The sequence below is a fragment of the Molossus molossus genome, unplaced genomic scaffold (assembly GCF_014108415.1).
Source record: "Molossus molossus isolate mMolMol1 unplaced genomic scaffold, mMolMol1.p scaffold_m16_p_3, whole genome shotgun sequence".
Classification (NCBI taxonomy): domain Eukaryota; kingdom Metazoa; phylum Chordata; class Mammalia; order Chiroptera; family Molossidae; genus Molossus; species Molossus molossus.
The window spans coordinates 118,218,124-118,238,262 of record NW_023425366.1 but is presented as its reverse complement, the minus strand read 5'-3'; the positions used below and the strand labels follow the sequence as shown (position 1 = coordinate 118,238,262).

At 48.8% G+C, this 20,139-nt stretch overlaps 1 protein-coding gene across 1 annotated transcript in view; it reads right to left on the bottom strand.

Moving 5' to 3' along the window:
* Positions 1 to 20,139, bottom strand: part of TRAP1 (TNF receptor associated protein 1) — a 47,737-nt gene that overhangs the window by 4,593 nt on the left and 23,005 nt on the right. Inside the window, exons 5-14 of the mRNA XM_036280239.1 lie at positions 19,541 to 19,612; positions 17,288 to 17,448; positions 15,584 to 15,693; positions 14,729 to 14,802; positions 13,272 to 13,427; positions 11,587 to 11,707; positions 10,810 to 10,879; positions 5,567 to 5,714; positions 1,843 to 2,028; positions 1,264 to 1,402 (exon numbers count right to left, since the gene is read on the bottom strand). Of these exons, the coding sequence (XP_036136132.1) occupies positions 1,264 to 1,402; positions 1,843 to 2,028; positions 5,567 to 5,714; positions 10,810 to 10,879; positions 11,587 to 11,707; positions 13,272 to 13,427; positions 14,729 to 14,802; positions 15,584 to 15,693; positions 17,288 to 17,448; positions 19,541 to 19,612 (1,237 nt within the window). The remainder of the gene's footprint in view (positions 1 to 1,263; positions 1,403 to 1,842; positions 2,029 to 5,566; positions 5,715 to 10,809; positions 10,880 to 11,586; positions 11,708 to 13,271; positions 13,428 to 14,728; positions 14,803 to 15,583; positions 15,694 to 17,287; positions 17,449 to 19,540; positions 19,613 to 20,139) is intronic.

Genomic DNA, 20,139 nt, shown 5'->3' with positions numbered 1-20,139 from the left:
TTAAATCGGCCGACATGCCAAAGGGTCACAGGTTTGATTCCTGATCAAGGGCATGTACCTGCGTTGCAGGCTTGATCCCTGACACTAGTCTGGGTGTGCATGGGAGGCAACCAGTCAATGTGTCTCTTTCAGACTGATGTTTCTCTCTCTCTTGCTCCCTCTCCCCTTCCTCTCTCCCTCTTCCACTCTCTAAAAACCAAAGGAAAAAATAGCCTCGAGAGAAGATTAACAAAAATTAATTAATAAAATTTTTTTTATTTTTTAAAATAATTTTTCTTTATTGATTTTAGAGAGAAAGACATCAATGAGAGAGAACATAGACTGGCTGTCTCCTGCATGCCTCCCACTGGGGATCTCGCTGAAAACCTGGGCATGTGCCCTGATTGGGATTCAAACTGGCGACCTCTTGGTACATGGGTCGATGCTCAACCACTGAGCCACATCAGCCGGGCAATAAATTTTTTTTCCCTCACCCGAGGACATTTTTGCATTTATCTTCAGATAGAGCACGAGGGAGAAGGAGGGGAAGAGAGAGAGAGAAACATCGATATGAGAGAGACACATCGACTGGCTGCCACCCACATGACCCCCGCTGGGACCGGGGACAAACGACAACCAAGGTACGTGCCCTTAGTGGGAACCGAACCCGGGACTCTCTGGTCCATGGGCTGATGCTCTAACCACTGAGCAAAACTGGCCAGGGCCAATACATTAATTTTTAAAAAGACATTTCAGCCCTGGCCAGTTTGACTCAGCAGTTAGAGTGTCGGCCCACAAACCAAAAAGTTGCAGGTTTGATTCCAGTAAAGGACACGTACCTCAGTTGCGATTCATCCCCGGCCCTGGTTGGGGTCATGTGGGAGGCAGCCACTTGATGTGTCCCTTTCACATCAATGTTTTTCTCTCTCTCTTCTCTCTCCCCCTCCCACTCTATCTGAACAAAAATGAAAAAATGTCTTCGAGTGAGGATAAAAAATAAATTTAAAAAAATAAATACATTTCAGATTCTCTTAGGAAGCCAACTTGGAAGAAGCACTGGAGAGACCAGGGATCTAAACGGAAACATTTTCTGTCAATCATTAAGGTCCCAAACAGCTGCATTCATGCAGGTTAGTGACCCCAGATAGGAATGAGGAAAGAAAATCCCTATAAACTAATGTTGCAGGACAGAAAAGGCTTGCAGAAAACAGTGTCAGGCCCTGGGCTGTCCCAGCCTCACCAGCACCCCCAGGCCTGTGTCCAGAGAAAAGGGATGGAACCAACCTGGGGAGCTGTCCTCAAATTTCTCCTCCTTGTAGTGATCGACGACAATGTCCGTTTCCACAGAGATCAGCTTCTTCTTGTCAAATTCACGAAGGTGAAGCAAGGTGAGCTCATCAAACTGCTCATAGCAGAAGAGAACCTATAAGGGTCCAAGAACATCTCCATCAGGCTTTGAGAAGATTCCACCCAAGACAGAGAGGGCCATGGGAGTGAGGGCTGCAGGCTGGGCCCGGGTGCTGGACTTCCTGGGCCTTTGTAGATGATGCAGATTACCAGAGGGTGGGAAGGGAGGCTCTGCTATGTCTTAGTAGTAGAAACAGTGACTCTACTTAGAGAAATCCCTGTGTCACGTCCTATAGAGACATACAAATTAGATAGCAGACTTCAGCCTGGACCTCTGTGTCCCTGGAGGCTAAATCACACCACTTGGCTTTTCTGGGTCCTGGGCACATTCATCCATTTTCCAGCTAAGCAGAGAGACATCCCTGCTCCCCCACCTTGGGTGCTCAGACCCCACCTTGTCCTCTGACCTGGCCCCAGCAGCCTATAGGGGCACAGCCTGCCCCATCGCTCACCCACCTCCATGTTCTTCTGCTTCATGGCTTCATAGTAGGGTGAGTGCTCAGCCAGGTGCCGGTTGGGGGTGCACAGGTAGTAGATGTTGCGGGTGCCGGCCTGCATGCGGCTGGCATAGTCCATGAGACTGGTCAGCTGCCCAGGGGGCAGTGCCGAGGACTCATATCGCAACAGCTTTGCAATATCCTCCTGAAAACAAAGGGCAGATCACTGCTAATGCTAGGCCATCACTGGGAAAGCCTCCAGGGCAGCTGGGCACAGACTTGGGAAGCCTATGACTAAAAGGAGACTCTGCTGGCCCTGGCCAGTTTGGCACAATGTTTGGAACATCAGCCCACGGACCACAGAGTCCCAGGTTTGGTTCCCGCTAAGGGCGCATACCTCGGTTGCAGTTTGTCCCCAGCCCCAGTTGGGGTAGTGTGGGTGGGAACCAGTCGATGTGTCTCTCTCATGTCAATGTTTCTCTCTCTCTTCTTCCTCTCTCCCTCCCGTTCTATCTGAAGATAAATGCAAAAGTGTCCTCGGGTGAGGATAAAAAAATAAATAAAGAGAGACTCTGCTGGCCTCACCTCGCTGGTGGGCCCACCATGTTCTGCAGCTGGGGCAGCTCCCCCAGAGAGGTCTGGCCCAGGGACGGCTTCAGAGTTGCTCAATCCCTGGGGGCCATGATGGGCTCTAGTCAGATGTGGTAGGCCCCACATCAAAAGTTCAGGGAACCTCAGAGAGCACCTTCCACCCCAGGTGGCCCAGGGCCTCACAGAGAGGGACTTTCTGGGCCAGCTGCACACACCGTAGGAGTGGCCAGACTGTCCCTACCACAGACACTGCGCCTGAACCCAACATTCTCTCCCCGTCCCTAATCACATCAGGCACATGGACATGGGTGTAAAGTCCTATTTCCCGGTGCTCCTTCAACCAGGTGACTAACCCTGGCCAATGGGGTACAAATGAAAATGGAAAATGGGCCCTTAAAGAGGGGCTTGTCCTTCTTCCTGTCAGCTGAAATGCACTGATTGCTGGAGACATCTTGGTTCCTGGGTGGGAGCTGCCAGGTAAGAACAGAGGAGCAGCAACAAGCAGGGGGGCCTGGATCCCTAACGCCTCAGCTTGGATGTGAGCCAAGACATAACTCTGCCTCTACACCATTGATGCATCGAGGAGCACATCACAGACAAGTGTTGGGGACACTGGGAAGAGCTGGGAAGAGCACAAAAAAGGCTGGGCCCAAATGAAAGAGTGACATGATGGAGGTGAAGGTAGACAGAAAGCAGAAAAACAGAGGTCAAACAAGGATATGGAGCCCGGCCAGTGTGGCTCAGTGAACCGAGCATCAGACTGAGCATCATCCCATGGACTAAGAGGTTTTAGTTCAATTCCCGGTCAGGGAACATGCCAGAGTTGCAGGCTCAATTCCTGGTTGGGGGCATGCAGGAAGCAGCTGATAGATGTTTCTCACACTGACGTTCCTATCTCTCTCTCTCTAAAAAATAAAAAAAACATATTTTAAAAAAAGGATGTGGAAACCCACCTAGAGAGTCATGCTCTAATCCACACACCAAGCTCGTGCTTGGGTACACGTTATGGGTCCCCATTAACAAACACGAGGCCGGCCGATGTGGCTCACTGGTTGAGCGTTGACCCATGCACCAAGAGGTCACCAATTTGATTCCCGGTCAGGGCACATGCCCAAATTGTGGACCTGATCCCCAGTAGGGGGCATGTAGGGAGTGGCCAATCGATGTTCTCATCAATGTTTCTCTCTCTCTCTCTCTCTCCTTCTCCCTTCCTATCTAAAATAAAGAAAAAACTTTAAAAAATTTTAAAAATAAAAGAAACAAACATGAATACACTGAGTTAATATCAAGCCCTTAAAAAAGCCCCCAGCATGTAGTGACCACCTAGCTGGTGTTAATCAAAAACACGATGAGAATAAAGGGAGAGTTTAAACAGGACCATGCTCAGAGTGGTGTGAGTTTTCCAACCACCAGAAGTGAATCCTCCATCCTCACTGCTGTTCTGGAGCAAAAGATGAAACCTTGGCATTGGAACTGATTGCTTAATGGGGATGGGTGTCTTTTTGGGGTGATAAAAATGTTCTGGAATGATGTATCAGTGACGTTTATAAAACTTTGTGAATGTATCAAGTGTCCCTGAATTATTCACTTTAAAAGGGTGAATTTTAGCCCTGGCCGGTTTGGCTCAGTGGTTAGAGCGTCGGCCTGCGGTCCTGAGAGACCCGGGTTCGGTTCCCGCTAAGGGCGCGTACCTCGGCTGCAGTTTGTCCCCGGCCCTAGTCGGTTGTGCGGGTGGCAACCACTCGATGTGTTCCTTTCACATCGATGTTTCTCTCTCTCTCTCTCTGTTCCTCTCTCTCCCTCCCACTCTACCTGAACAAAAAATGGAAAAATGTCCTCTGGTGAGGATAAAAAAATAAAATAAAATAAAAGGGTGAATTTTATTATGTGAATTATATCGCAATTTAAAAATGGCCACCCTAGCCCTGGCCAGTTTTGCTCAGTGGTTAGAGCATCGACCCGTGGATCAAAAAGTCGCAGGGTCGATTCCGGTCAAGGACACGTACCTCAGTTGCAGTTCGGTCCCTGGTCCTGGTCGGGGTAGTGTGGGAGGCAACCAGTCATGTCTCTTTCACATCTCTCTCCCCCTTCTTCCCTCCCTCCCACTCTGTCTGAAAATAAATGGAAAAATATCCTTGGGTGAAGATTTTAAAAATAAATAAGCAAAAATTTGTTTTTAAAAAGGGCCAACCCTGGCCCCAGCTGGTATGACTTAGTTGGTTAGAGCATCTTCCTATACACCAAAAGGTGGCAGGGTTTGATTCCCAGTCAGGGCACATACCCAGGTTTCAGGTTCAATCTCTGGTCGTGGTGTGTACAGGAGGCAACTGATTGATATTTCTCTCTTACATCAATGTTTCTCTCTCTCCCTTCCTTTCTCAAATCAATAAAAACATATCCTTGGGGGAAGATAAAACAAACAAACAAAAAAGCCAAAAAATGTTTATTGAACGATCTTTTTTTTTTTTTATTCCTCACCCAAGGTTATTTTTCTACTTATTATCAGATAGAATTAGAAGGAGGAAGGGAGAGACAGACAGACAGTGATAGAGCCACATCGACTGGTTGCCAACCACATGACCCCGCCGGGGACTAACCCAACCAAGATACATGCCCTTGACTGGAATCGAACCCGCGACTCATTGGTCCGGGGGCCGACGTTCTAACCGCTGAGCCAAACCGGCCAGGGCTGATCATACCATTTTTAAGTAATGCTGCATGATGAACAGAACTGCGCCCAGTGGCACCATGTTAAAGGAGCTCTGCCAATCACTACACACACTGTCCCTGACGTTCCCCGCTCTGGTGAACTAGTACCTGGCCCTGGCCCTGCCTTTGTGATCTCTTGAGCCCCTGAACTCCTATAGGAGAAGACAGAGTACATACCTATTTCCTTCTAGCCTCTGGTGAGGGGACTGAGAGCGATGAGTCTTGTCCCAAAGTACAAAGGGCAAGTCCTCTCCTGAACATGGTGCTGGGCCTACTGCGGCTACCAGCAGAGGTCCAGAAGCACACGTTGCGTTTACTGGCCCCAGGGCAGCAGCAGCTGGGGTGCCTGGATATGCCACTGTCATATCCTGGGAAGCTCAGGTTTCTGGCCTCCACCAGCTTCCTCCACAGCCCAAGGCAAGGCCCAGAAACCTAGACCTTACCTTGACCTCCTGTTCAGTAGTGGTCACAATGCCTTCTCTCATGAACAAGCCATAATCTTCAAAAAACTTGGCGTATGTCTCAGTGTCTTTTTTACTCTGGTCCATAAAGAATTTTATTAGCCTCTGTTGTAGAACATCTCGGAGTTTCCTACAGCACAGAAATGCATTAACCATAAACAAGCAACTTCTATGAAATACTAACATCCAGAGGTTATGAAAAAACGTTCTGCTACACTAATAAACAAAGTGAAAACAACATACCATTCTGGTCAAATTTAAAAAAACACAAAAGAAAGGGTGACAGTTGGCAAACACCAGGTAGGAAGACACATGCCCCCTAGAGGCAGGAATGTGTCTGACAGCCCTTTGTGGAGGGCAACAAACAGTCTAGCCTTGAAGGTTCCAACCGTAGAGATTACGCCCTGGGAAATATCAGTCACCAAGAGTTACAGAGCAGAAACTTCATTGTGGCCATAAAAGAGAAAACAACTATGAACAACCTAAATGGTCAACAGGACTGAAAGGAAAGATGGAAAAGTACAGTCATTAAAAATCACATTCTAGCCCTGACTGGTGTTGCTCAATAGTTGGGGTTGTCCTGTGCACTGAAAGGTTGTAGGCTCGACCCCCAGTAGGGGGCATGTAGGAGGCAGCCAATCGAGGGATGTTCAATGTGTGTGTGTGTCTCTCTCTCCCTAAAAAAAAAAAAAAAAAAAAAAAATTAATAAACATATTTTTTAAAAATCACATCCTCTAATGATGCTTAATAACATGAAAAATTACTTGTGTTAAAAAACCAGAAAAATCCAATATGGATATATTACAGTACACACACACACACACATATGTATGTATGTATATATGCAAAACTACACTACTTTCACCAGGCCAGTGTGGCTCAGTGGCTTGAGCACTGTCACATGGATTGAGAGGTTCCAGTTCAATTCTCGGTCAGGACACATGCACGGGTTGTGGGCTCGATCCCCAGTAGGGGGTGTGCCAGATGCAGCCCATCAATGTTTCTCTCTCACACCATTGCTTCTCTCTCTCTTTCCCTTCTCTCTCTAAAAAACTTAAAAAATTTTTTTTTTTAAAAAGACTACTACTTTCTGTACATTACAGTTTTGCATAATTAGGATCAACACATATAATATACACACTACAGCTTGGATTATATGACTGGATATACTATATGCACACCACAATTTTACAAAATTGAGATTGTGTGGGTCCGAGTGTTAATTATGGCAGTATTTAATAGCATAAATTTATAAGCAACTTAGAATCCTTTCACAAAGTATACATACATCAAATCACCATGATGTACACTTTAAATTACTTACAATTTATGTCAATTATACCTCTCATAAAGTTGAAATTTTAAATTGTTAGTAAACAATTATGTTCAATGTAAAAAGTAAAAATAAAGAACCATTTAAAAAATGTTTTGTTTTTTTTCTTTATTGATTTTAGAGAGGGAGAAAGAGAAAGAGAGAGAGAGGTAGAAACATCAATGAGAAAGAGCATCGACTGGCTGCCTCCCGCATGCCCCTCATTGGGGATTGGGCCCACAACCCGGGAATGTGCCCTGACTGGGAATCGAACCGGCAACCTCTTGGTGCATGGGTTGACGCTCAACCACTGAACCACACCGACTGGGCTAAAAAATGTTTAAATTATGTGCTACTTTATTATTAGGAATTAGGGTAGTTTTACTTCCTTCTTAATATTTTGCCTTTCCTTTAAAATAAATTAGCCTGGGCAGCGTGGCTCAAAGGACTGAGCATTGTCCCATGGACTGAGAGGTCCTGGTTCGATTCCCAGTCAGGGCACATGCCTGGGTTGTGGGTTAGATACCCAGTAGGTGGCGTGCAGGAGGCAGCTGATTGATGTTTCTCTCTCACGATGATGTTTCCATTTCTCTCTAAAAAAATCAATAAAAACATACTTAAAAATTAAACTAAAATAAAAACACTAAAATTACCACGTATTCCTTTAATCCTCATCCGAGGACATTTTTCCATTTTTTGTACAGACAGAGTAGGAGGGAGAGAGAGGAAGAGAGAGAGAGGGAAACATCGATGTGAAAGGGACACATCGAGTGGCTGCCACCCGCACGACCAACCAGGGCTGGGGACAAACTGCAACCGAAGTACACGTCCTTAGTGGGAACCGAACCCGGGTCTCTCCGGACCGCAGGCGGACGCTCTAACCGCTGAGCCAAACCGGCCAGGGCTACCATGTATTCCTTTAATAATCCAGGGTAGGGGAGCAGTAATGTTTAACATTCATTTAAACTTTTCCTCTTCCACTCACGTCCTGAATGACTCAATTCTTCAGCCACAGGGTGACATGAGACAGGGCAGCACCCGAACCTGTGGCAGGGGAGCCACAGTAGGTAGGACAGGGTGTAGAGCCCCAGAAAGGTGTCCCCACAGGGTAAGAGTAGGGGGAACCTGGCATGGAGTGCCCAGGCCCAAGGACCCCAGAGGGCACAGGTATCCAGGCTGGGGGTAGTGGGCAGCCCCCTGTGTAGAGTAAGAGCCCAAGTAGGTGAAGGGGGTGCCCATGTCAGGGGAGGACAGTGGTGATGGCAGACTGATTATATGGTGGGGCTGGTCAAAAGTAACACGGGAAGGATAACAAGAGGCAGACTTATCATCAACAGGAAGGGGCAAGACTAGGAAGTCCCAGTGGTGCTAAATGAACTCAGTATATACAGAAACAAGTACCGATGCAGATGTACACGCACATAAACACACACCAATTCACATTCCTCAGCTCTGCTTACTACGAGGGCCTGGGAGAAGTGACAGCCCAGTAGCAATGGTATCCCTAGTGGCCAGATCTTGGCCTCTTCTTTTCTTTATTTTATTTTATTTTATTTATTTATTTATTTATTTATTTATTTTTATCCTCACCCGAGGACACCCCTCCATTTTTTTTTTTATCCTCACCCGAGGATATTTTTCCATTTTTTGTACAGATAAGAGTGGGAGGGAGAGAGAGGAAGAGGAAGGGAGAGACAGACAGAAACATCAACGTGAAGGGACACATCGAGTGGCTGCCACCCGCACGACCAACCAGGGCCAGGGACAAACTGCAACCGAAGTACGTGCCCTTAGCGGGAACTGAACCCGGGTCTCTCCAGACTGCAGGCCGACGCTCTAACCGCTGAACCAAACTGGCCAGGGCTAATCATGTTTTTTGTGTTTTTTTTTTATCCTCACCATAGGATATTTTTCCATTTTTTGTACAGATAGAGTGGGAGGGAGAGAGAGATAGGAGAGAGAGAGAGAAACATCGATGTGAAGGGACACATCGAGTGGCTGCCACCCGTATGACCAACCAGGGCCGAGGACAAACTGCAACCGAAGTACGTGCCCTTAGCAGGAACCGAACCTGGGTCTCTCCGGACCACAGGCCGACGCTCTAACCGCTGAGCCAAACTGGCCAGGGCACAGATCTTGGCTTCTTAATACCACTCTCTATTCAAATGAGTCCCAGCTCCTGGGAGGAATTAGCAACTCCAGGGCTAGGCAATGTAGGCAAACACAAGGTGAGCTTGCAACACCTTGTGCCAGAAGTGAGGAGGTGCTCAAAGGATGATGGGGACACGTCAAAGGGCTCAGGAGTCAGCCTGAGTAGCTCCCGCTGGCTAAATCAAGGACTATTTGGGAATCAAAATAAATAATGACACTAACAGATCATAATCCACTAAATATAACAAGAAACCAGTTCACACAAATAAATTATGGATATTAAAAAGCACATAAATACATAGAAAATTTGATGAAGCAACATGCTCTTCACATAGCTGCAAAATACTACCCACAATGTTGTATTAATTACAAAGGCAAAACAGAGAACCTTCACAAAGAACGCTGGCACACACCCCTTCATCAAGTGTCAACATATAAATCACCAGTAATGGGACAAGTCAAAGTCAGGCTCCACCTGATAGGATGTGGTCACTCTGTGCTACTCCTGCATCAGACAACCCACCCCAAGGGACAGTCCAGTCACTGGCCTGAAATCTTCAAAAGCATCCAGGTCACAAAAGTCAGGGAAAGACTGTGAGCTTGGCCAGTGTGAAGGAAGCTAAAGAGACAACTAAAGGCACATGTGACTATGAACTGCACCTTCTTGCTCCAAAGAACAGGACGGCACAAGTGGTGGGACATGAATGGGTCCACAGGTGAGCTGGCAGTGGTACCGCGTCAGTCAACCCCCTCGCTGGAGGCTGCACTACAGCTACGGGAGAATGTCCTTATTTGTCGGAAATACACCTTAAGATATTTGGGGAAGATGGGGCATTGGGCGGACACCTTACTCTCAAAGGATACAGGGAAAAAATGTCCTCTGTATCATGTTTCCCACATTTTCTGTAAGTTCATGGTTCTTTCAAACACTTCATTTAAGGCTGACTCTTTTCTTATCAAGAAGAGTCTCAGACTGACAATGTAGCCCTTGAGAACCATAAGCAGCAACAAAGTGGCTGCACACACCCTGCCTGCAGCCTCGGGTCAGACCAGCTCCACTGTTGGGGACAGAGCATATGCTTATGGTCAGAAAATGGTTCAAATACAGGTTCTCTCAGTGATTGGTGGGGCTTCTTGGTCACTCAGTTTCTGCAGCCATGAATGGGCACCTAGCAGTTCCCTCCTCAGCATTCCATGGGCTGTATAGAAAGGGCACAGTCAAGTTCTGGGGGAGAATGGACACTCAGTAACAGTAGCTACTGCTACAGACAGGAGGGGGACATGGGGACCATGGCCATCTCAGCCCACAGGGATTACAAGGGCAACATCGCCAAAGGAGTCTGGTCTGGGTCTGAACCTTGCCTCCTTCACATCATCAATGACCTTCTGGGACCATGGCCAGATATCCTCCTAGCTCTGCGGCTGTCCTCTGCCATATACACGCCAAAGACAGCCTGCCTGGACTCTCCCCAGCTGTGGCCACCCTGGGTTTGGGTAATGGAGGCTGACTAAAGAGGGAATATCCCAGTACAGCCACAATTCTCCTTAATGGGTCAGTCCCCAAACCCTTGTATAAAAATGTAAAGCAAAAGCACCAGGCACACGTGATCTGCACACATTCTCCAGGCAACGGCTCCTCAGGCACAGTCTCACTGCAGCTCCTCGCTCAGCTCTTAGCTCCCTCCAGCCACTCTGGCCCTCTGGTGGCAAAGGCAAGACAGTGAAGGCCTCATCTCAGCGGGTACCCACCTGGAGGCTTACCTGATTAAAGCACTTTCCTGGAGGAGCTCCCGGCTGAGGTTCAGGGGGATGTCCTCACTATCCACCACACCTTAGAGAGACAGGGGCATCAGGACCCTCCTGAAGGGCCATTGGCCTCCCACCAGGCCTCCACATTCTCCCTCAGAGCCCACATGACATCAGACCACAAGAAGGTAAGGCGAAGGCAGGAAGGACCAAGGGAGGACATCCAGTAGGGGCAACACCACCCCAGCCCCTGCAAGTCCTGACATCCTGGAATTGGCAGAGAGCCTAGGTCAGGACGAAGTGATCAGAAGGAAAGCAGGCAAGGCTGCAAGCTTTGCCAGCGAAATTTCTAACATTTCAGCATCACCTTGACACTCTGAAAACTACTTCCTGGATTTTATGTTTAAAGCCATTGATACGTTGTGGGTATTTTGCACCTTTTTATGCTATGATAAATAAAAAGGTTTGCATGCTGAGTGTTTTATTAAACTATCATCTCAGTCAAATGTAAGGGTAGTTCATGTCTAAATCTAAAACTCGTGTAATATCTTTAAATACTAACTCAATTTAAACATGTCCATCCACCCCATTCCCCCGAATCAATCAAGAGCAGTATCTGGGGGCGCTCAGCTTCCTGGGAGGCTCTGTGAGCACACCCGCCTGGTTTGCCCAGCCAGCTCTGAAGCTCCTTCCCTGACCCCACACTCATTAAAGATGAGTTTCTTCTAACGCAGTCAGCACCCCGGGCCACAGGCAGGGAGCCACTCCTGGCCCAGGGCATTGGCCCCATACCTCGAATGAAGCGTAGCCACTTGGGCAAGATATCAGAGGCTTTGGTCTGGATGAGGACTTTGCGGCTGTACAAAGAGACGCTGGAGCCCAGCTCCCGGCTCACATCAAACATGGACGGTTTCTGTGGGCGAGGAAAGGGCAGTGTCAGCAGCACACAGGGGGGCAGAACCTACACGGTCATGGGGGAGCCCTGCTGATGACTCTGTGAACCACCCTTCCCAATGCTGGCCCTGAACTGGGAGTCATGGGGTGGACATGCAGTGACCCAGAAGGAGACCAGAAGACCACCCACGTCTGTCTGTTCAGAATTCCAGTGTCCAGGGAGGACCCCCACACAACAGCTCTCAGGAGCCTTTTCTGGGCAGCTGCTGCCTTCCCCAATCCACTTCCTGGAAGGATATACAAAAGGAAGGCTCGAATAACCCCGTGAACAGAACCAAACCTGCCAGGGGCTCATCACCTGGTTTGTGTGTAGCCTAGAATAGCCTTCCTTCCTTCTCTGCCCCCGCCTTAGTTACTTATTTATTGTTAATTCTCACCCTCGGATATTTCTCCATTAATTTTTAGATAGAGTGGAAGGGAGGGAGTGGGGCAGGGAAAGAAACATCAACTCGAGAGAGACACACCGACTGGTTGCCTCCCACACACCAAATGGGGCCAGGAATTGAACCTGAGACTCTTCGGTCTGAGGGCTGACACTCTAAACTGGCCAGAGCAGCTTTTTCATTTTAAATGGTTGAAAAAAAGGGAAACAAAGGACATCTCATGATATGTGAAAAACATGTACAATATAATTCCAATGACTGTATTTCCTGGACCACAGCTCTGCTTGCTGGTTCAGATGCGGCAGATGGCGCCTTCGCGCCAGGGGCAGAGCTCTGTGGCTGCGCATAACCTGCGAAGCCCAAGCCAGTCACTGTCCAGCCCTCCACAGAAATAACTGCCAATCCCTGCTCTAACCCAGGGCTTCAAAACCTGCAGTCTGCACACACTTCACTTTGGGATCTTATTAACATGGAGACTCATTCTGGAAGTCCTGGGAGGGGCCAAGATTCTGCATTACTGACAACTCTCAGGAAATGATGGGACTGCTGGTCTGAGAAGGACACTCAGCAATGAGGGTCGAGAACAGCTCTGTCCAAAGTGAGTAATAGGTGTGGGGTGTTAAGAGGGCTCCAGTCCAATGAAGCCAAGAGAGACTGGGTCCAGCACCTAGGAAGGTTTCTCTGCTGCAGGCTTTGTCAGAGACTTCGTCATGGTACTGTAAGCCAGGACGTCTTCAGGGGAACACGGAAGTATGGATAAAGCGCAACTTATCTGAACACCACAGAATCCACCCCACGCAGAGCTGGGAATGCGCTGCCCAGAGAGAGAGAAAGCCTGCAGGCACCCTGAGCCAGCGCCCTGCTTACAAAAGCCGAGGTTCTCGCTGCCCGAACGCCACATAAAATACTCCCCCACTTTATAACTCTGTGCTCGGCCACCCAGAGCCATAGGTTTTCCTTTAACTCTGATGCTGCCAAGTTAATTTTTGTGATATGTTTGTGCTGAACTGTCATCATTCAGGAAGTTCTACTGATGATGGAAAAACGCTGTCACCATGGGTGATGCCCCCATTCAGGGAGCTGCAGACAAGCCACATGGGGCCCAGCACGCTGAGGGCAGCTGGTCAGGCCTGTGCTCACCGTTTCCGGCACGTAGAAGATGCTGCGGATATTGAGAGGGGCGTCTGTCTTGTAGTGCAGAGTGTAGCGGGGCTTGTCGTAGGCCTGTGCGATGTAGCGGTAGAATTCCTCATGCTGCCCCTGGCCCACGTCCTTGGGGTCCATCATCCAGATGGCCTGGAAATGGACATTAACAGGGTATGTTATGTTTAAGACGCTTCCTCACAACAACCACGTGCAGCTGAGCTAGCAGAGCTTGTGGCACCAGGGTGCTAGTGAGCACTCCCTCAGGATGAGCCGAGGACCAGCCTCCTGGGGCACACCAGGGTGCTAGTGAGCGCTCCCTCAGGATGAGCCGAGGACCGGCCTCCTGGGGCACACCAGGGTGCTAGTGAGCGCTCCCTCAGGATGAGCCGAGGACCAGTCTCCTGGGGCACACCAGGGTGCTAGTGAGCGCTCCCTCAGGATGAGCCGAGGACCGGCCTCCTGGGGCACACCAGGGTGCTAGTGAGCGCTCCCTCAGGATGAGCCGAGGACCGGCCTCCTGGGGCACACCAGGGTGCTAGTGAGCGCTCCCTCAGGATGAGCCAAGGACCGGCCTCCTGGGGCACACCAGGGTGCTAGTGAGCGCTCCCTCAGGATGAGCCGAGGACCGGCCTCCTGGGGCACACCAGGGTGCTAGTGAGCGCTCCCTCAGGATGAGCCGAGGACCGGCCTCCTGGGGCACACCAGGGTGCTAGTGAGCGCTCCCTCAGGATGAGCCGAGGACCAGCCTCCTGGGGCACACCAGCATGGTGGCCTCACGTACAAGCCCCTCCCTCTGCCTCCAGCCCCACCCATTCTAACACTGGGGGAAGGAGTGTTCCAGAACAAATGAAGGGAACAAAAGGCTCTGAGAACAATTCCCCCTCCCCAGTACAACGTGTCCAGAATGGTCCACCGAGAAGCAGGATCTGGACGTGCCCGCACATCATGAACACTCGCCATCAACGGGCAAATGAACAAGGAAACGGACCAGCCGTACAATGGAGTACTATCAGTCCCAGAAAGGAAAACACAGAGGAACCTTGAAAACGTTATAAGAGGCCAAACATAAAAGGCCACATTATGCTTGATTCTGTTTATATGTAATGTCCAGAACAGGCAAATCCACAGAGACAGAAAGTAGACTGGTTGCCAGAGACTGGATATAGGTTTTTTTTTACTGATGGTTGCATGACTATGAACACACTAAGGACCACTGACCTGTATACTGTAAAAGGGTAAAATGTGTGGTGTGTGCATTACAGTTGGTGTACGGGGATATAGTGTGCAGGGGGTGGGACCTCATCTGCATCATGGATCTCACCTCTCCACAAAGAACACCTCATCCTGGATTTTGACATCCTCATCCAGACCCATTTCTTCCCATCCAGCCCCTAAATGTACCAACTGGCCTCCATAGCTGCCTGAGCCCTTCAAGCAGCTGAGGGTCTCACCTGCAAAGTATTAATGCGCTTTCCATTAAGGTACAAGGGGAAGCTGACAAAATTACTGTACTTTGTCACCACATCTGGAAGAGACAAAAGAGAAACAATAACTATAGGAAGCTGCTAGAAATAAAAACTGGGAGAGTTGCTCTCTGGACCGCAGGTCGACGCTCTAACCACTGAGCAAAAACGGCCAGGGCATGGGGAGAGTTGCTGTAGGGTTCTCAGCAGGCTGAGGAGGACTCATCAGTGCCATGCCCGTGTCACAGGTGGGAAGACAGCGCAGCAAGAATACATCCCACCTGCATATGCTGAGCAGAACTCATACCAGAGCCAGATGTCTCCAAGCCCAGGCCCCCATGAAAACAAGCAGTCTTCTTGGGGACATAAATATGGTTTTATAAGCTGACAGTGAACCCTGGAGAGCACTCAGCACCTTCAATAGGTATTCAGTAAGACACAGACAGAGAAAAACACCACAAAGAAGCACCTGCTCTGGTTCTCAGTGAAGCCTGGGCTCAGGCCGGCCAGGTGAGTGACCCAAAAATATCTGACAACACAGGCAGAATGTTGAAAGGACTGTGCGAGACCTCCAAGTGACTAAAGACAAAGTGCTGCCCAAAGGGAGGAAGAAAGAATGGAACCTGACTTTGCCAACAGTCAGGAGGCTAAGTCTTGCCTCCTGGTCCCACATGGAGTCAGCCCAGTCTGTCCTCGGAGCCTAGGCAGTCAGCCCCAGGAACACGCCCAGCAGCGCTGCTCCTGTGGTCCTTGAACACTCCCACCCAGACAGAATCTCCCACCAGGTGGCTCACTGACCTGGTGCTGCCGCCCACATGTCCAAAGGCCCAGGCTCCCACTCACCTCGAACCCGGGCCTCGCTGGCAAACTCTCTGCAATCTGACTTGAGATGGATGATGATTTTGGTCCCGGTTCTAACTCCTGAGGCTTCAGCGATTTCAAATACCCCAGAGCTAAGACACACAAGAGAGTGGAAAGCCAGTTCCACACATTACTACTGCAAATCCCATACAGCAGGTCCAATAACTCTTCCCTGGTTTTCACAAGCAGAGCCCAAGCTGACACACAGAAAGGAAGCCACAGTGCCACCTTTTCTGAACCCAGCCACACCCCTAGGTCAACAACTTTCTGTCAGGGACAGTGGCTGTTGCGGTGTGGGATGCAGGGCTCTCAGGAGCACAACCTCTTGAACTTTATGTTCACGTTAGTGGGCCTGGGCACTGTGCCAGACACTGGGAGCAAACAGCCAGAGCCTGGAGACTGCCCCTGACTCCCATGTTAACTCGGTGCATTTCTGAGCCTCTGGCAGAAGCCAGGTGTCTCCTTAAGAGCAGAGAAACTGTTTCAGGAGTAAAAGAGGAAGGGATGAACCTCTAACAAGTTGATACCTCGTTGTTACCTTGGCCCAAGTTTAATCTGAGTACTGCTTTCATTTCATAAAACAAAATCTTTTTTTTTTTTTTTTGGTACGTGCCCCCTAGCGAAAACTGAGCCTGGGACTTTCTGGTCCTCAGGCCGATGTTCCAACCACTGAGCCAAACTGGCCAGGGCAATAAAACAAAATCTTAATTCTGATTGAGGGAGATGAGCTGTGCTCTGGCCGGGCCTGCTCTTGCACGTGCTACTAAAGCCACAATGGCCCTGGCCGGTTTGGCTCAGCGGTTAGAGCGTCGGCCTGCGGTCCTGAGAGACCCGGGTTCGGTTTCCGCTAAGGGCGCGTACCTCGGTTGCAATTTGTCCCCGGCCCTGGTTGGTCGTGTAGGTGGCAGCCACTCGATGTGTTCCTTTCGCATCGATGTTTCTCTCTCTCCCTCTGTTCCTCTCTCTCCCTCCCACTCTACCTGAACAAAAAATGGAAAAATGTCCTCCGGTGAGGATTAAAAAAAAATAAAGCCACAATGGAAGACAGAAGACTAGGTCAGGAGAGCAGGATTCAAGAAGAAAGTTTGGGATATGCTGAAAGAAATGCTTACAGTTGGCTAAGGTACCATTCTCCTCAAATACAGTCTCGAGATCACAGAACATGCACCTAACCGACCCGTAAGACACGGCCCCAGTGCACGCTGGAGAGCAAAACAAGCATCTTTGATGGGAAACTCCTGAGGCCTGAGCTGACGGGAAAGTGGGGCCAGGCCAGTGGGTCAAACCCAGAAATTCCAGGGTTGGGAGGAATCAAGAATGAGCTCCCACAGGACAAAGTCCACAGAGGCCACCCAGAGAAAGGGGGCAACAGGAAAATGGCTAAACCATGAACCAAGGAACATCACCTGGGATGGTACACACTCCAGAGCAGTCATGAAGCCCAAGAGACCCCACTGGCCACTGGGATCAGAAAGTAAATGGCTCCGAAGTATGAGGTTCAGGCTTCCTATAAAAGGCCCAAGAAGGCCTACTGGCATTTTCTGAGAAGGGTCTAACTTTCCAAATGAAGTGGCAACACTTCAGCTGAATCCCACTCTTCATGTCAGGTGACACTTAGCTGTGGTGGTCCCAGGGCAGGGGACACTCCTCGTGTGTGACTTGGGGAAGCCACTGTCACTTACTCACCCATCTGAAAGCCACTGGTAACCAGGGCTGCCCGAGCCAGCCGAGCGGGAATAGACCTCAACTCGGTCAGCCACCATGAAAGCTGAGTAGAAACCCACTCCAAACTGGCCGATGATCTTGCTGCTGGCCTCTGCCTGGTTCTGCAGCGCATCCAGAAAGGCCTGTGGTAGCAAAGGCTGGTCAGAGAGAACTGACATTTGTGGCTCTGTGTGTGTGCTCCTCTAACAAGGGCTAAGATCGCACTTAGTCCTTAAGACAACCACACTGAATACTTTTTCACCTATTTTACACACGGAGAACAATGGCATAGAGTGGTAAAGTAACTCGCCCAAAGACCCCCAGCTAAGCAGCAGAGGGTTCTATATTTGAGCCGCAGGGCCCGTAACTTTGCCTGGTGGCTGCAGGCCTGCAGGTCACACCCCCGGGTGTGAGGACGGGCAGCGTGAGTGAGTGCACGCATCCGCCCTACAGGAAAGAGGAGCAGCAGCTTCCTGGCTAGGGTAGCCCGAGGTTCAGCAGGTGAAGGGAGTGTGACACACATGCCCAGGTGTTTCTTCTGCATGTCTCCTAGAATCTAAACTTCGTGGGGAAAGGATACATACCAAGTGCATGCTTTGTATGGTACCACCAGGCACTTAACTATTATAACTCATGTTATCAAATGTCCTAAGATTAAAAATTAAGTAAAATGAACACACTCAGATCTGTGAATGAATACTGTCCAACAGAATGCTCCGCGATGATAAAAATGTCCTATATGGTCCAGTATGGTGGCTGCTGACCTCATATGGCTACTGAGCACTTTAAAAGTAGCTAGTATTGTCCTGGCCGGTTTGGCTCAGCAGTTAGAGCGTCGACCCACAGAACAGAGTCATGGGTTCAATTCCAGTCAAGGGCATTGTTTATGGTTCAATCCCTGGCCCTGATCAGGGTCGTACGGGAAGCAACCAATCAATATATCGCACATCAATGTATGTTTCTCTCTTTCTTTCTCTCTCCCTCCCTGCCTCCCTCCCTTCCATTCTATCTGAAAATCAATGAAAAAATATCCTAGGGTGAAGATTTTTTTTTTAAAGTAGCTAGTGCAACTGAGGAGCCAAATTTTAAGTTGTATTTAACTTTAATTTAAATTCAAACAGCCACATGCAGCTAGTGGCTACTGCATGAGATAGCACAGACTTTCCTCGATAGAAATACAACAATAAATGTAATGGGGGGAATAAGTTATGATAAAGAAGTTTTTTAAAAGTGGTAATTTCAGGCGGGGTCTAAAAAAAATAAAATAAAGATGGAAATTTCTGTGTATCACTTTGGACCAATAATTAGACTATTTTCAAGTACTTGGCACTAAGTGCCATTTTAGGCACCACCTGGGCCACAAAACAAACAAAAAGAATGTGGTCACCAAGGAGAGGCACAAAGGCAACTGAGGGCCACCAGCCTTAGTCTTGGGCTGGCACAAAAGCCGCTGGAGGAGGACACCTTGACCACTAACACTTGCCTCCCCCCAGAGGCTTCAAGTCACACCAGCAACCAACCACCCCCAGTGGTCACTGGGTTTCCACAGAGGGTTCTGAAAAACCGTCCTGCCCACAGACACTGCAGGCCAAATTTATTCTTATGAACCATGTTGTGAGAGAGGAAAAACGTTTCTTTCTGCCACCCTCTTTGCCTCAAGCCTATGCAGCTCGGGTAATCGCTGAGACACGACTTGAAGAGAAGCTTCAGGAGGCAGAATGGCACACTCTAGACCAGTGGTTCTCCACCTTCCTAATGCCATGACCCTTTAACACAGCTCCTCATGTTGTGGTGACCCCCAACCATAAAATTATTTTCGTTGCTACTTTATAATTTTGCTACTGTTATGCATCACCACTGAAAATATGTGTTTTCCGATGGTCTTAGGCAACCCCTGTGAAAGGGTCGTTCGACCCCCAAAGGGGTCATGACCCACAGGTTGAGAACCGCTGCTCTAGACTCAGACCAACAGGCTTTGAACCTAGAGCCAGTCAATTTCCACCTATGCATAAAGAACTGATTCCAGCCTTTTCATCTATAAAATAATAGCAACTTCCTGAGATGCCCCCATGACAATACAGTGAAATCGTGTCACATGGTGTTTCCACAGCACCGACACAGAGCTCCCCCAGAGCACATTCCTATTGAAGCTGGCATTCAAAGCGAGCTGGCCTATCCTCTCCAGGGGGAGTCACCTTTCAAGGAGAGGAAGGAAGGAAAAATGGGGGTGCTTACCTTTGAACCTGACTTAGCGATTGTTCCCAGGTTGGATACCAACTCTTCCTGTGTCATCCCAATGCCAGTATCCTAAGGAGAGAGACATGCTAAGCACTAAAGTGTTGGCACCTGGGGAGGTGGGATGAGGTGCATGGACAGCCCTGGGGCACAAGTGGCATCAATTACACTTGCCATGAAGGGCCCAGCAAAGTAATGCCACACAGTCATCAGAAAAGACAAATTCTAGTCATATCAGCCACACCTCACAAGAAAACCTCACTAGAAAATCGACACAAAAATCAAAGAGAAAAAAAACGATCCCAAAATAGAACTGCACAGAGTGTCACTTGATTTTCAACAAAGTTTCCAAGGTAATTTGATGGAAAACTGACAACCAAATGGTGCTGAAATACTGATAGCCACATGCAAAAAAATTAATCTCAACCCTAACCTTACACATACACAAAAATAGATCATAGACTCAAATGTAAGAGCTAAGACTATATAGAAGAAAGACTTCTAGAAGAAAATGTAGAAGAATATTTTTATAACTTTGGCATAAGCAGACATTTCTTAGGTCACTAAAAGTTGACACATACAAGAAAAAAGTGAATAAC